The sequence below is a fragment of the Choristoneura fumiferana genome, chromosome 18 (genome assembly GCF_025370935.1).
Source record: "Choristoneura fumiferana chromosome 18, NRCan_CFum_1, whole genome shotgun sequence".
Lineage (NCBI taxonomy): Eukaryota > Metazoa > Arthropoda > Insecta > Lepidoptera > Tortricidae > Choristoneura > Choristoneura fumiferana.
Genome location: NC_133489.1, coordinates 7,464,776 through 7,478,991, shown reverse-complemented (window position 1 = coordinate 7,478,991; position 14,216 = coordinate 7,464,776). Strand labels below are relative to the sequence as shown.

General features: G+C 37.8%; 1 protein-coding gene across 1 annotated transcript; it reads right to left on the bottom strand.

The window, feature by feature from the left end:
• Window positions 1–17: 17 nt before the first annotated feature.
• LOC141437639 (uncharacterized) lies at window positions 18–9,580 on the bottom strand. The gene is made up of 2 exons (XM_074101087.1): window positions 9,434–9,580; window positions 18–1,005 (listed from the first exon to the last, which is right to left on the bottom strand). Exons 1-2 carry the CDS (start codon window positions 9,480–9,482, stop codon window positions 671–673), a joined length of 384 nt encoding a protein of 127 aa, XP_073957188.1. The 5' UTR covers window positions 9,483–9,580; the 3' UTR covers window positions 18–670.
• Window positions 9,581–14,216: the final 4,636 nt, after the last annotated feature.

Sequence of the window (14,216 nt, the reverse complement as noted above, 5' to 3'; positions counted from 1 at the left end):
TTTAGAAAATAACAGAGTGGTTGAAATAAATAATTTATTTCTTTACGATTATCTATAAAATTAATTTTACAAAATAAGTCTCGATGTTACATATAAAATTGGCAAGTTTGTTCGTTTAGCGAAGAACTGTCGTCACATTTTAGCTAACATTTAAGTACAGTTTCCAACCATAATTGTTTTCAAAAACCCACCAAATAATCTTTTGTGGACTAAGCCTACCTTACCACTCGCTGCCGTACCCGGAAACACAAGTAACTTTTTTTTAACTTTTCGAACGCTCTCGAAGTTACGACCTACCGAACACGTCGACAATAGGTCGCATGGAAGTTCGACCACCTGACTGTAAAGCGAGTTCTGAGACATCAGCGCGCTTCTCTCCCTCCTACGTCGCTGGGCGCGACTGGCCTTATTTGCCAATTATGCGGTCGTAGCTGACGCTCCCAAATCGGCCATACAAGCCACGTGCGTAAATGTCGCACCACTGTGGAAGCTGCTTAAATTATCTTTTTATAGATGGTGGTCAATGATGACGATGGGTCACATGGGTTGACGGAGTGGCTAGCATACCGGCTCTCACTCAATATATTTAGGCGTCGTTGATGTCACTGTAAATTTCTCCAAGTACGACAATTAAACTTAATTTAAGCTAAAATAAACACTATTGTTAGGTCTATCTACGTTCGACAGGCTTGACAATTTCAAAGCTGGCCTTTTTCGATTTTTTCTTTTCGTATGGGCGATGGTCGATTGGTGAGTCGTCAATTTCAGGGACTTTCAAGCCCTCTATGTTGGCTTCTGGGATCACGTCTGGTTGGGGCTGGTCGGCTTGCTCCGTTTCTTCGGGGGCTGCTTCCAGCTCCTTGCCTGCGCTTCTGCCGGCTGGGAGGGCATGGAAGGCTTCAGCTAGCTCAGGGTTGATCTCTTCGAGAGGCGTGTCTCCAGTCCTGATGTAGACTGGCACGTAGCCTGGCACTGGGGGCAGGAACTGCCATTTGGGACGCGCCTCTGGAAATAATGAATATGAATATTACAGGTACATCTTACGAGGAAGTTTGCAAAAGGATTTGTAGAATTCGTGTTCACTGTCTTTAACTGGATTTGTATTCTTAGACCGTATTGCAGGAAATAATTAAATCCAGATTTAGTGTAAAGCTCGGCTTAGTAAAGCATTAAAACTAAACTGTAGGGTAGAATGACTCCATATAAAATAATAATCTAAAGACGCGACTCTAGTAAGAAAAAAAAAATATTTTAGCCATTAAAGCCAGATTAATTTGCAAAATTGCAAAAAATATGGGAGAATCGTGTTTCGACAGTTCATAAAAAGTACTTCAGTTGTTTGGTGAATGATGACTCGTTTATAGGTAGAGTCATTCACGATGACGCGTGCCGTGGTTCTTATAACAATGTCATTAATGTCTAATTTTGACAAAATCACGCGTCTTCGTAGATGGCACTAGATATTATTATATGTATGTATGTAACCAACTAACATGAAAGTTTTTTTATTGTAAAATGAATCAATCTGGGTGAAATATATTTCAACGCTCTGCAAATTAACAAAAGGCCAAATGGAACGTATCCGTAATTCAGAGAGATGCGAAAACCGGAACTCATCACAGAACTGCGACGGTAACTTGTAAGTCTACACTAAAGTCATAAAACCGGCAGGCACTTTACTCTCCCGTCTCGATAGTGCAATCCAACACAACGTTTATGATTGAAACAGCCCGCCGCTGCACAGCCCTCACACAGAAATAACATGCATCGTTTCGCTAATAGATAATGGATAGGCTAACCGCTTGTTAAAGCTTGCCTTGTTAGTGAGGGTCGTTCAACTTTGCCTTATTGGCCGGTAAGTAAACGTCACCTACACGCCTATGATTCCTTGGGGATACAAATAACAGTCTAGAGTTTAGAGAGAGTAGAGGTAAGTAGTCAGAGAAGTTTAAGTTTCGCCAGGATTCACTGACTTTTGTGACGAACTTTGCAATGTAGGTTAGTATTTATGTCAGTTTGTAAGGCCAAATCTTGCAAGTGCAAAGTTAAATTTCGCACGGATAAGCATGTGTGGGTACCTAGTTTCAATGATAATATAATGCAAGCCAGCAATAAAGTTAGTATGCCTATTAAAAATGCTTTTCTCATAAAATTAGTTTGCGGTTAATCGCACTAAATTAGGTACCTAAATATTTAGTACAGCTGAAATGTAAATAAAGACTACCTAAAGCTTGAAGTGTAGTTAAATGATTAAGTTAAAAGTTGTTCTGTATGGCGACTAAGTACGGTTCAAAGATGTCTAAATGTGTGAAGTTGCATTTCAATTTTTACACAGGCTGCGCTTATTAAAGAAGAATTGATTAGAAGCTACGCTATAACGACGAAGTTTTTTTCCGTCAGAGGAGAGTTGTTTCTCATAATTGAAGGCTATTAAATTACGATGATTTAACGCGCGATTACCCCATTGCATCGTAACTTTTTTAATTCATCGTTATGAGTTGTATTTCTTTTACTTCTTACTAACGCATGAAAGGTACTTGGTTTGTTTTATTGATTGCGTGTTGAAGAGCAATTATACCTATCTAAGTTAGAAAGTTGTGATACTTAGTGTTTTACGGCAGCGCTTTTTCCTGATTTTGCGATCTTGCTTATAATTTCTTACAAATTTTATGACTACTAGATAAGTAGAGTACCAGATCTATATAAGCCCAATAAAGGCATACTTAGTGGTAACACGACCGGTGGTGCGGCGAGCGATGTTAGGTGGGTATAATACATTGCCTTGGTGCCAGTGAGCAGCTGTGAGCTAGCGTCTCGAGCGTGCAATGAACAGAGAATGAACGCTTATTATGGCCGGGTGAAATCGCTGCTCGTAAAGTGTGAATAGAAAATGCTTACAAAGTGCAGTAGCTTCCATCGTTGCGGACATTACATTTGAACACTGTAAATTGTTAAAGTAAAAGCTAGCGAGACGGTAACATATCGACGTCACATTGATACTGGTATACATACCTATGTACGAGTACATTTGTCATTTATTGCACATCGTTTTATATATCATAATTAAAAATTTGCTTAGATCAAAGGCAATTAAAAATATAATCAACGCTCTTTTTTAAAATGTGCCTTATTCATCCGGCTCTGTTCTGGGAAACTGCATACCCTCTAGCTCACAGCAACATACGTAATGTAGAGTCGTAGAATGAGATTCAGTTTGTCAGTGATCGATCATGATGCTGGCTAGTGAGCTCATTAAAGATAATCAAAGTTACATCCTCTCATCTTTCATCATCATCATCAGCCAGAAAACGTCCACTGTTGAACAAATACCTCCCCCTTAGAACGCCACAGTAAATAAACAACTTGCCACTTTTTGCAATGGCATCATGCAGTAGGTACACCTACACTTATTGGGAGGCTTACAACGCTTCATCTCCCGGCTCGTGGTCGCCGCCCAAGAATCTTTTTCCCTTATTGGTTATCTTTTCTTCGAGCACCCTTCGAGCAATGTCGGTGACTTTAGTTCTTAGGGGAAATACCGTAGGTATTAAGGATTCTATCACGCTAAGATATTTCGAGCATACACTGAGAAAAACACGGCTAACAAAGTCACAATAAACGCTTTGCCATTTTTTGTTGTTGTGCGTGAATACTATAAGTGTTGTCATAATAAAAAAGCCAACTTAGGTATTGCTACAGCGTTTTTATAGTCAAGCGTTTACTGTGTTATAAACAACTTGCACTTCGCTACGGCAAAAACATTAAAACAATTTGGGTTAGTTAGCATAGCTCTCTCCATACATCCTGTATGAATATCTAAAGTAATTAACTGAGAATCATTAACTCAGTTATTATAAAATTATTGCGCGCGAGCATTAACTTGAAATAAAACGGTTGTTAAAAACTCGAAGCTCGTTATTATTATAGTACCGAGGTCCGAGCAAACGTAGCATAACCAGATACCATAATCTATTTTAGTAAGAAGTACATATCTAACTGAAGTGAATAAGTAGCATTAGTTTGTACCGTAAGAATATTAAACTGTACCCTACCTACGTAGAGTCGTAGATAATATAGTATGCAGTTGTTTGTCTCTGAAATGGTCGAATGTAGATTAGTGGATCAATTTCACTTGTGTATACACGTTGTGGCGTTGAGTCCCGCCAGCAAGCTTCTAAAGTACCCATACATACTCGTGAGATTTGGCTACAGTGCAGTCAATATCGAATGTCTGTAGATATTTATTTAGATACAAAAATATGAGCCTCTTTACTGGTAGAGTCATTTTTATACATAACGCACCTAGTTATGTTTTATCACGTGATTTATTTATTTATTAAAGTTCAAAAATACAACAAGTTACATAACAGGTCTTAGTCCCAAGGAGTAACAGGTTGGCATGAGCTCCTGGGGAAGACTAAACATTGACAAGTTCTCTTTCCCGTGAACATTTCGAAAAATCTCTTCTAAGTTCATTTTTAACCCCCAACGCAAAAAGGGGTGTTATAAGTTTGACCGCTATGTGTGTCTGTCTGCGGCATCGTAGCTCTTAAACGGGTGGACCGATTTAATGAAGTTTTTTTTATTTGAAAGCAGGTTTTCTAGTGATGTTTCTTAGACATGTTTTTTCAAAATCGGTTCAGCCGTTTTTGAGATATTGAATTTTGAAGTGGGACAGTCTGGGGTTTTCCAACTTTTTGTTGGTTAAGTTATTATGAACCTCAATTATTAATGTCTGTCAATTTTCATGTCTACCCTAATTAGTAAACGTGTGAAATCGGGGCGGGTCGCTAGCGTTAATATAAAATTACGTAAGATTTTTGAGTATTTTTAGCGTTCGTGAAATGACGTTCCTGACTGCGCTTAACCCACTAAGTTTATTACCTAATTCCTTTTTCACAAGCTTTCCGTGATAATTAGGCATATTTAAGTCAAATCTTGGCAGTCATATACCTATTATCCTAATTTGAATGGTCGGAATGTGTTGAAATTTGGTATATTTCAGAGGTTGTATGGTAATTTAAGTACGGTCAACAAAGAGGAGTCAGCAGAAAATGTATTTAAAAAAATATTTTTACCAAAATCTTAATTCCCCAGCGAACGTCAGAACGGTTTCTTAATAACTGTTTGTATCATTGAAAGCTTCTAACAAAACACGAATTACCAGAAAGGCGTTAAAACTCATAGCTGCATAACAGTTTACCTCGTTAACGCGAGTGCACGGCAATGACCGCTATGCTCATAATATTTCGATTGTCCATCGTTGTGCTTTAAAGCTACGTTTGTATGTGTACTTAAAGTTCAAGTGCAGTGTGGCTGTATGTGTGCTTTCGAATAATAACGGTCCGGCGAGGTGTTCTCTGTAGGTGATAATAGCTGAGTGAGGCTTTAATAGCGCTTATTAAATATTTTTATACCAGCTATTGCCAATCATATTTTATGTACTGTTGCCTGTGACTTTGTCTGCGAAGGATTCGTTTATCGCTGTTCCGCTAGAACCTTGCGATATCCCGGAATAATAATTATTCTATATGTTAATCTATTCTAGGTTCGTATTTATTATTATTCAGAAAGAAACGTTAACGTTATCGTAACGTCTGTGTTCCAAATATCATACAAATTTGTCCTTATTGCGTAAATATCTTATTTTACTCTTTCACAAAAAGCTCTACTGTATTAGACCATATCTATAATTAATTAGTTTTATCCTGCGAATTTGCGAATTTGCTATGCCTTGAAAAAAGTCAAGCGCTCGCTTGTTTTCTGCGCAAACGCAATGCGTTTGACTTGACGCATATCTAAATAAATAATAAATAAATAAAAATAAATAAATCTAATCCAACCAATCACAATCCACGCAATCTAATTACCAAACATGCGTTTGCTGCTGCGCTCACCGCGTAAGACAATGTTTGGTAATTAGATTATCTGATGCAAATTGATGAGCGTCAAACATTCGCACATACATCGCATAAAACAACCGACCGCTTTGCTAGCGAAAGATTTTGTAATTCATCATTATCATAATCAGCCGTAGGACGTCCAGTTGTTGAATATAGGCCTCCCCATAGACCTCCAGTTACTTCGGTTGGAAGTGGATCAACCGTGGACCCGCAGCTTTAACCAGAAGCAGTATTGCCTAACCTTTCTGACGCTCGCGGTCGCAATAAAGTGACAGTTGACAGTATTTTAGTTCATTGATATGGATCTCCGCAAAGTAACGCCTGATTCAATAAAGTGACAGTTTTTCTATGGGAAATCTGTCATTTGATTGCGATCGCGAGCGTCAGAAACATTAGGCAATACGAGGCCTGGTCATCCGCCCATCTTGTTGGTCGACGAGCTTCGCTGCGCTTGCTAATCTGCAGTCCCCATTGGAGAACTTTTCGGCCCAAAGGGAATCTCTTCTCCGTGCTATATGGCTTGCGCATTGCCACTTCAACGACCTAATTTGCTGCATGGGCGACGTCGGTGACCCTCGTTCTTCTAAGTATCTACATATTTCTGATTCGATTCCTTAGATACTAAGCCCCGAGCATAGTTCTGGATTAATAACTAATTTCCATTACGAATTCTGAATCTTTATAATAATAGTTCATGATCTTCTCGGAATTCGCGATGCTATCGAGAGTACCTACTGTTACTGTCGTAGTAAACTTGCAGTACATATGCGGGACTAAAAATAAACATAGACAACCTACCGATATCTCGTCAACTCTAACCTCCGGAACGCGGTCAATTAATTATCACTTAATGCGTACTTATAATGCAGTTGACAGACTTAAATTTTGCATGAAATACTCTCGTGTTATCACAATAATTATTTTATTATAGATACTATAGTTCTTTTTATCGATTACGATGATAAAAAGAAAGAAAAAAAAATATTCGGCATAGGTATGAACAAAATAGCATAAGTACCTACATTAACGAACTTAAATAAATATGTATAATGTATGTAGCCGAAAGGGCTGGCAGCTCAGCATTGCTGAGGCATAGAATCACAGCGCTGATTTTCAGCTGCAGCCAAAAAAACTATTCTATAGACGACTCTATACAAGTAGGTACTTAGTTAAATTATTCTCCCATTACTATAAAGTTTAGTTGAAAGTCTAAACAATTAAATAAATTAGTTGCCTGTTTTCTCCATTTTACCGACAGATTTTGTTGTGAAATTAATATGTTCTTATTTATTGACGATTCATACGTGTTGCGACGAGTATGCTGGCCACGGTCAGGTATTAATGTAAATAGTATAAGTCTAAACTGAAATAAACATTGAATTTGTACTTAAATAAATAATCAAAATAATCTGAACTACTGTGAATTAACATTCAATTCCATTTAAATATAAGCTTCACCAGCTCCTAGCTCTACAAAGGTAGGTAGGCATTCGTTAGAGAAACACGCCAGACTAGCATGTCTTGATCATGAAACTGGGTTAGTAGAGCTGCCCAAATAAGTCCATCGTATGTTGGGTGCAGTAAGTGTAACGCAAACATTTCACTACTTTAATCACCATTCTTATTTGAAGTAATACTCGCATAGATATCCGTTGGTAACACATGTGGCTTTACCATAGAAAACATAAATTCAGATAAGACGTACGTGTACCTATGAATGAACATATTGTGTTTATCGGTTCTCTAAGTTTTCGTGTTAACGTTTGTTTTGTAGCTTCGTTTTGTCTTATGCAAATCTCAACACAAGTCGCAGAAAAATAGATGCGTGAGAACTTTTTTAAACACCGTATTTTATAGGTAGGCTCGGGGAGTTAGTTAAAAATTTTAATGCACTATATAAGTTATAAAAGACTACGTAATGGCGAAGTCATCGTCCGCTGCCCGCTCGAGGGATACACTCAGACAGACCGGGAACGGGTTGATCGCACCGTTTTTGCGTTATTATAAAATTCCAAACCGCAGAAACAGCATCACGATACCTCGTCCATGACTGGTTGTGTTCAATCAATGTCGATTTCTGATTAAATGCACACAGTAATGAACATGTGATTTTTACATTCGCAAGTATGAGTCGTTGAAGCAATTCCAATTAAACTTTTTTGTATTAATCCAATGACGTGCTACGTTCAGGTATCGAATTTTGTGATGAGTTCATACTTAAGGTCTTTCTCGGAATTAGTCATTTAATTGGGTATGATTCTGATCTGAAGTGTTATACAGCATGTTAGATAGAAATTAAGCCGATTTTATGTACAGCGAAATATCAACGGCTTTGGAGATGGGTTCTTTTCGGAATGCCGTGACATTTTTATTTTTGGCTATGTAAAGTAACGGGTTGCAAGATTGGGTGCGATCAGTTCCGCCACTTCGATGTAACTTAAGAGCACATTGACCTATAAGTTGAGACTAGGTTAGTGTCAATTACTTCCTACTTTTTTTATCCTAAAACATTTTCTTATATAAAAACTGCATTTTAAGCCAGCATTTAATCTTCTTTGTAAATGGAAGTGTATGTATAATAATAAATAAATAGGTATATATAACGTTTGCTACCTATGAATTTGGTGCTTCGATTGAAGTTTAGTTTAATAAAAGCTAAACTAAAAAAAATGATTGATAGTGTTTTTGCGCAAAAAACATTAACTTGTTAACCGTCAACCTTTTTTGTCTCTAATCATGTTTATTCAACGAAATGAAACAAAAATAATTGGGCAGGTAGCCTCAATATTCAATAAACAATTTATTTTTTGTCGCTCTCATTAAAGTTTGATTGAAAAAAAAAAAGATGATCCGGGGGCACGATCGCGGAAGAATCCTGCGCATGATCCAAGCTCCGTGATTCACCAAAATAAGTCATAAGGCATAGGATATAAATTGCCGTGTCAGCTAGTTTTTGTTTCAGCGCTTGTTTTAATACGCTCGCGTGGGTTCTATAAAGCTTTTAATGACCGTTATAATTTTAAGAGCGAGCGTATCGTAATGAGTTTGATGTATTATCACGATTGTTCAAAGCCGTGTAAAAACTTGATGGTATCAATCGACTGTGTTTAAGGCCTCATTTGAATGGTACGAAATATATGGTGTAGTTATGGTACAGTCACCAGCACCAATATCTGACACAACAAGCGTACATAAATATCTGATACGACTCTATCTCTAGGGCCGGAAGGACGTGTCAGATATTTTTGCACGCTCCGCTGTGGCAGATATTAATCCTGGTGACTGTACATTGCCGTCGATGTTCGTGCACTTATATATTTGTTTATATATTTATAGACGCGCGACTCAGCAAACTAACGTTCCTAACTCGCAATACTTCTCACTTAACGCTAATGTTGACGCATCAGTTAAATTAAATACATTGTTATAGAAAACAATAAAATTTACGTTACTTGTTTCTTTTAACAAATTAAAACAAAAGCCTTAATTACACCGATTAATATTAATTCATTAATTTAAAGCCAACTTACCAATAACAACACAGAACACAACACACAGCAGCACGACCGCTTTGATCATTGTCAAACTTAAGAGTTAACGTTAATTAGAAGAGCTTAAATTAAATGTGAGAGGGACTTGCGCAGACGCCGGCGAGCGAGCGAATGGTGCGCGGGCGCGCGGCGCCGGGTTAAAAGCGGTAGAACCTGCGTGCGCCGCCCTCGGCCGGCTCCGCCCCTCGTCACGGGATAGCTTTTCTTCAGATAAGACACATTGTCTATAAAATAGAATAATATATTTACTAGCTTTCCCCTGTGGTTTCACTCGCGTCAAACAGCGAAGTCTGGCAGTTGAATTAAAATTTTGTAATTTTTAACAGACGCATTCAAAATATCAAATGTGTGATCAAAATGGACAATTGAGAGATGGACTAGAAGAATGACAGAATGGTAACCAAGAGAAAAAAAAATAGGGGTAGACCGAAGAAACTATGCATGGAAAGAAAGATATGGATCACAGTGGAGAAGGCAAGCTTGAGACAGAGTACCTATCTGGAGGTAGCTGAGGGAGGCCTATGTCATAGAGGTGATTTTCTCAAATCAGAATAAGAATCATTTAATTCAAATATTTCCTTAAAAAACATGGTACAACTTTAAAAGTTCCTTGTAGGTCTATGGAACCCTAAAAAAAAGTGACCGTTGCAACCGTGTATACATTCTAGAAATTATGGATGTAAACTGTAAGTATAGATTTAGGTACAAAGTTGAGAAGGTAAGGGGACGGACGACTCGTTTGCCAATCACCCAATTGATAGATAGGTGCATCAAGTCATTGCGGTCGTCACGTGAGCTCAGTTGCTCACATTATTCGCTTGACGTCGCATCCGGAACAGGTACAATCTAGATTCTGTGGTGATTCACTTGATTAGGTCAACTGAGCTCAGAGACAGTGATTATTATTTTCTCCTGAATATTAAGGTACGTCTTTGGCACAGGCTCTTTCAGAATGAGAAACATAAACTCGGGTGTGTGCATACAGGTCCTCACAATGTGTTCCTCCACTGAAATCTTTTCACCGGCTGGTAAAATTTTACCGAAAAACTCAAAAATGCGAGTACGGGCTTGACCCTAGATGCTCTGCTCGATAGTCCATTTTATGCCAAAACATTAGGGTTACCACAGCTTTATATCTCAATTCTCAGTTTGGCATAAAATTAAATAAGCTGTGTGTCTATAATCAGTGTTTATAAAAGCTCACTGATTATAGCCACACAGAATATTTAAACAGAGCCATTTCTAAGAGCACTTTAAGATAACAATAAACTTTAGCACCTATTTTCAGCGTTGTAACTTTTATTTTTAGTTTATGTAGATGATGTTGTTAGCTTAGTCCTTTCAATTAGTGCAGCGCAACTTTATACCGAATAAGAGCAATAGAAGCAGATAGAGTTGCCAATTATTTCTTTGGAAATACTTATACTTAGTATTTGCCGTCCCAAGAGCCTTCAAAACCAATCTAAACCGCATGTGTACGGCTGGACCGAAATGTACTTAGTAGGTATGTTTGCTTACTATATGTGTACCTACTTTAATAATACACAGAGTCATAAAATAGTAAATAGTACTATATATTATAGTACAGTTGGCAACCCTATATAGTTGTACCCATTTTATCATGTTATTGCATTGACTTTTCTCTAAGAATAGGTAAATTTGGCTCCTATCGGCAATATACAAGGTGTTTTTATACGAAATAATATATTTTAGAAATTGGTTGGGTTAGTATTTTAATTGTGATTGGCACATGATCGATGTCTCATTTCATTTCATTTATTTGTTTATGTTCCAAGTGAAGCTACCACGTCAAAGGTATGACTGTATTTTGAATAAAAAATTCCAACTAAATCCATTACTGGGGCGTTCGTCAAACTAATCCAATTTGTTGCAATATTCCGGATTCATTTAAAAACATCTTGTATAAAATTGTTGCGAAAACATAATCAGCCACTTCCAGTTAATACGATACGAGAAGTTATATCTACCAAGAACTTGATAAATCGAGTAAGATTTATTGTATTTGAAAGTGTTGTCTAACTAGACGGCAGTGAAAACATTTGAATATTTCATAGAATTCTGAGTACAGTCACAATCAGATACCAAACCATGCCTTTTATTAACCTTATGTAGAGTTACCAGCACCAATATTTGACACAACAACCGGTGCATAAATATCTGATATGACTCTATTTCTAGGGCCGGTAGGACGTGTCAGATATTTTTGCACGCTCTCCTGTGGCAGATATTAATGCAGGTGACTATACCGAGGCTAATAAAGCCTCGTTTAACCTTCGACCTACTCGACGCACAGCTGACAAGTTACGTTTCGAAGGAAAACAGTCCTTAACAATAGAATATAATGACTTCATATTAAACACCATAATATGGTAAACAGTATAGACAACATTGGTACAGTCAACGTCTTGAATAAGTGATCACTTTTGTACTTTGTCGCTTTTAGTCGGTATTACAGAATTTCGTATGGCTTTTCAAGCATGACGTGAAAATGAAAAGGTACTAAAGTAATAACTTATTTATGACGTTGACTGTACAAAGAAAAAAAAACAGTGTAAACAATAGGCGGCCGTACCTATCTCTTCAGAGCGTACTCTTCCAGGCAACCTTTACGATAAAAATAAGTAAGAAATAGATGTTAGCAGGCGGTGCAATTTACAGCAGATTAAAGCAATAATAGAAATAAAACTGACCATACATACGATAGGTACAAATAATACAACAAATATAAATAAATAGATACACAGCCTCATATGGGTCAATTTCTGCTGATTTGGGATTGGGACCATTTTGTGACATACAACTTTCTTAATTTTTAATACCTTTTTGTTATGCCACGTTACTTTGTCACGAATAAATGATTGAAACGAATAAGATGGAAGATAGCGCTCCCTAAGCATTGACTAAAGATTGGCAAAGACTGCGTTAAGTCCACGTAGGGAGTTCCACAACTGAGTTTTTTTAAATTTAATTTTATTATTATTATTTTATTTGATTGGATGACAGACGAGCAAGTGGGTCTCCTGATGGTAAGAGATCACCACCGCCCATAGACACCTGCAACACCAGGGGGATTGCAGATGCGTTGCCAACCTTGGAGTGGAATTTAGAATTTGAAAGAGTGACGGTAAGGAGAATGTTCTGACAGCATCTGAATGTTCGAATAAAAGTAACATAGCTGAATCGCTCTTTGCGGTAGCAAGGAGTTGAAAAAATTAAATTGTTAAATGTAATAAGTACGAAAGTTTGTTTGTTTGTGTATGTGTGTGCGCGACACGTTTCTATTAAGCCAAGTTTAGACTTGCAAGAAAAATCTTGCAAGTTGCAATACACTGCGACGTTCGATTGACCACTACAAACTCGTTGACTTCACGGCCTCGCGACTTAATGCAACTTGCACGATTTTTCTTGCAAGTTTAAACTCGGCTTTACGTTCATGGCATGGGTGACACTATTTACCGGACGTACAACACCGACATGGAAATACCGACATGCTATTTTTTGACACGCCCATAGGAACACTTGTCAGTTTGACACCAGTTTCGTGTCAAGTCGGGGAAATATCGGGTCGGTATTTCCATGTCGGTATTATCCGTGCCGGTAAATACTTAGTGTTACCCCATGGCATGATGCGGTGTAGTGGGTAGAGACCTCTATGTCCTATACGAGTACGGATAGAGAACATCGGAAACATGGGGGCTACTACAAAATTTGAAAATCAAAATTCGTATCGTCACACTCGTATTAAATAATATTAGTGTCAGCGGGACAGCAAGATACGAAGTTCGAATGAGGGCTATCGTTTTTTGTCTCACTAGATGGCGCACTGTTGCGTGAGGTTTTTAAGTATGGCTTTCAAAGTCTGTTTAGATTAAAATCATATTTTTAATACACCTTAAAACCGTACCATAAAAATATCGAGCATGCCACAGTGTTGCAAAGTCCCCGTTTTATTCGGAAAAAAGGGAGGACAAAGGTTTCCGAAAGACAAAACTGTCTCAAAACACAGACATTCATTGCCCCGGAACGCATATTTGCCATAATTAAGGGGTTTGCTCCTGGTTAGCTCATGAGCAATGTCCCGTTAGATGGCGCTGTTATCAATAGTTCCTTTTTTCAGGTTTTTTTCGTAAATTATGAAGAATTATTTCACCAAACTAGTGGCGGGAGTATCTAAGCGTAACCGATTTTTTGACCCCACACTCGAAATGAAATATTCCGCAAAGCCGCAAACGAGGTGCTTTACTTTGAACGTCAATTGCGGCCGTATACGGACACTAGGAGCTCACGCACACACTCAAATAGACAGCGCAGCTAGCGAAAGTCTATTGCGACACTTAGCTACCCGATCGGGGTACTCCTTCGAGTAATATTCACATTTTTTTATCGAGTCACGAAATTTTGTACCAACTGTACTTTACTCGAAAATTTTACTACGACCTATAAAATTTATAGGTATTTTATTGATAATTAGAAGCAGGGTCTTGGATAACTGTTTGCATATTATAATACGAGCCAAACGCCTTTCAAGTGTTCATAATATGTGTACGATAAATTGAGAAATTACCAAGATTCTGACCACGGTTTCTTGTCTTGGTTGATGGTCTTGCTATTATTCAGGTTATATTTATAGTTACTTTTCGTAGTTACTATTCTTGCTAATGTGGTCATGGTCGTCGGTTGAAAATCGGTAGCAAATGTACAGGACGAGTTTCTTGGAAAATAGTGCGGTGGTTTGTCCTTA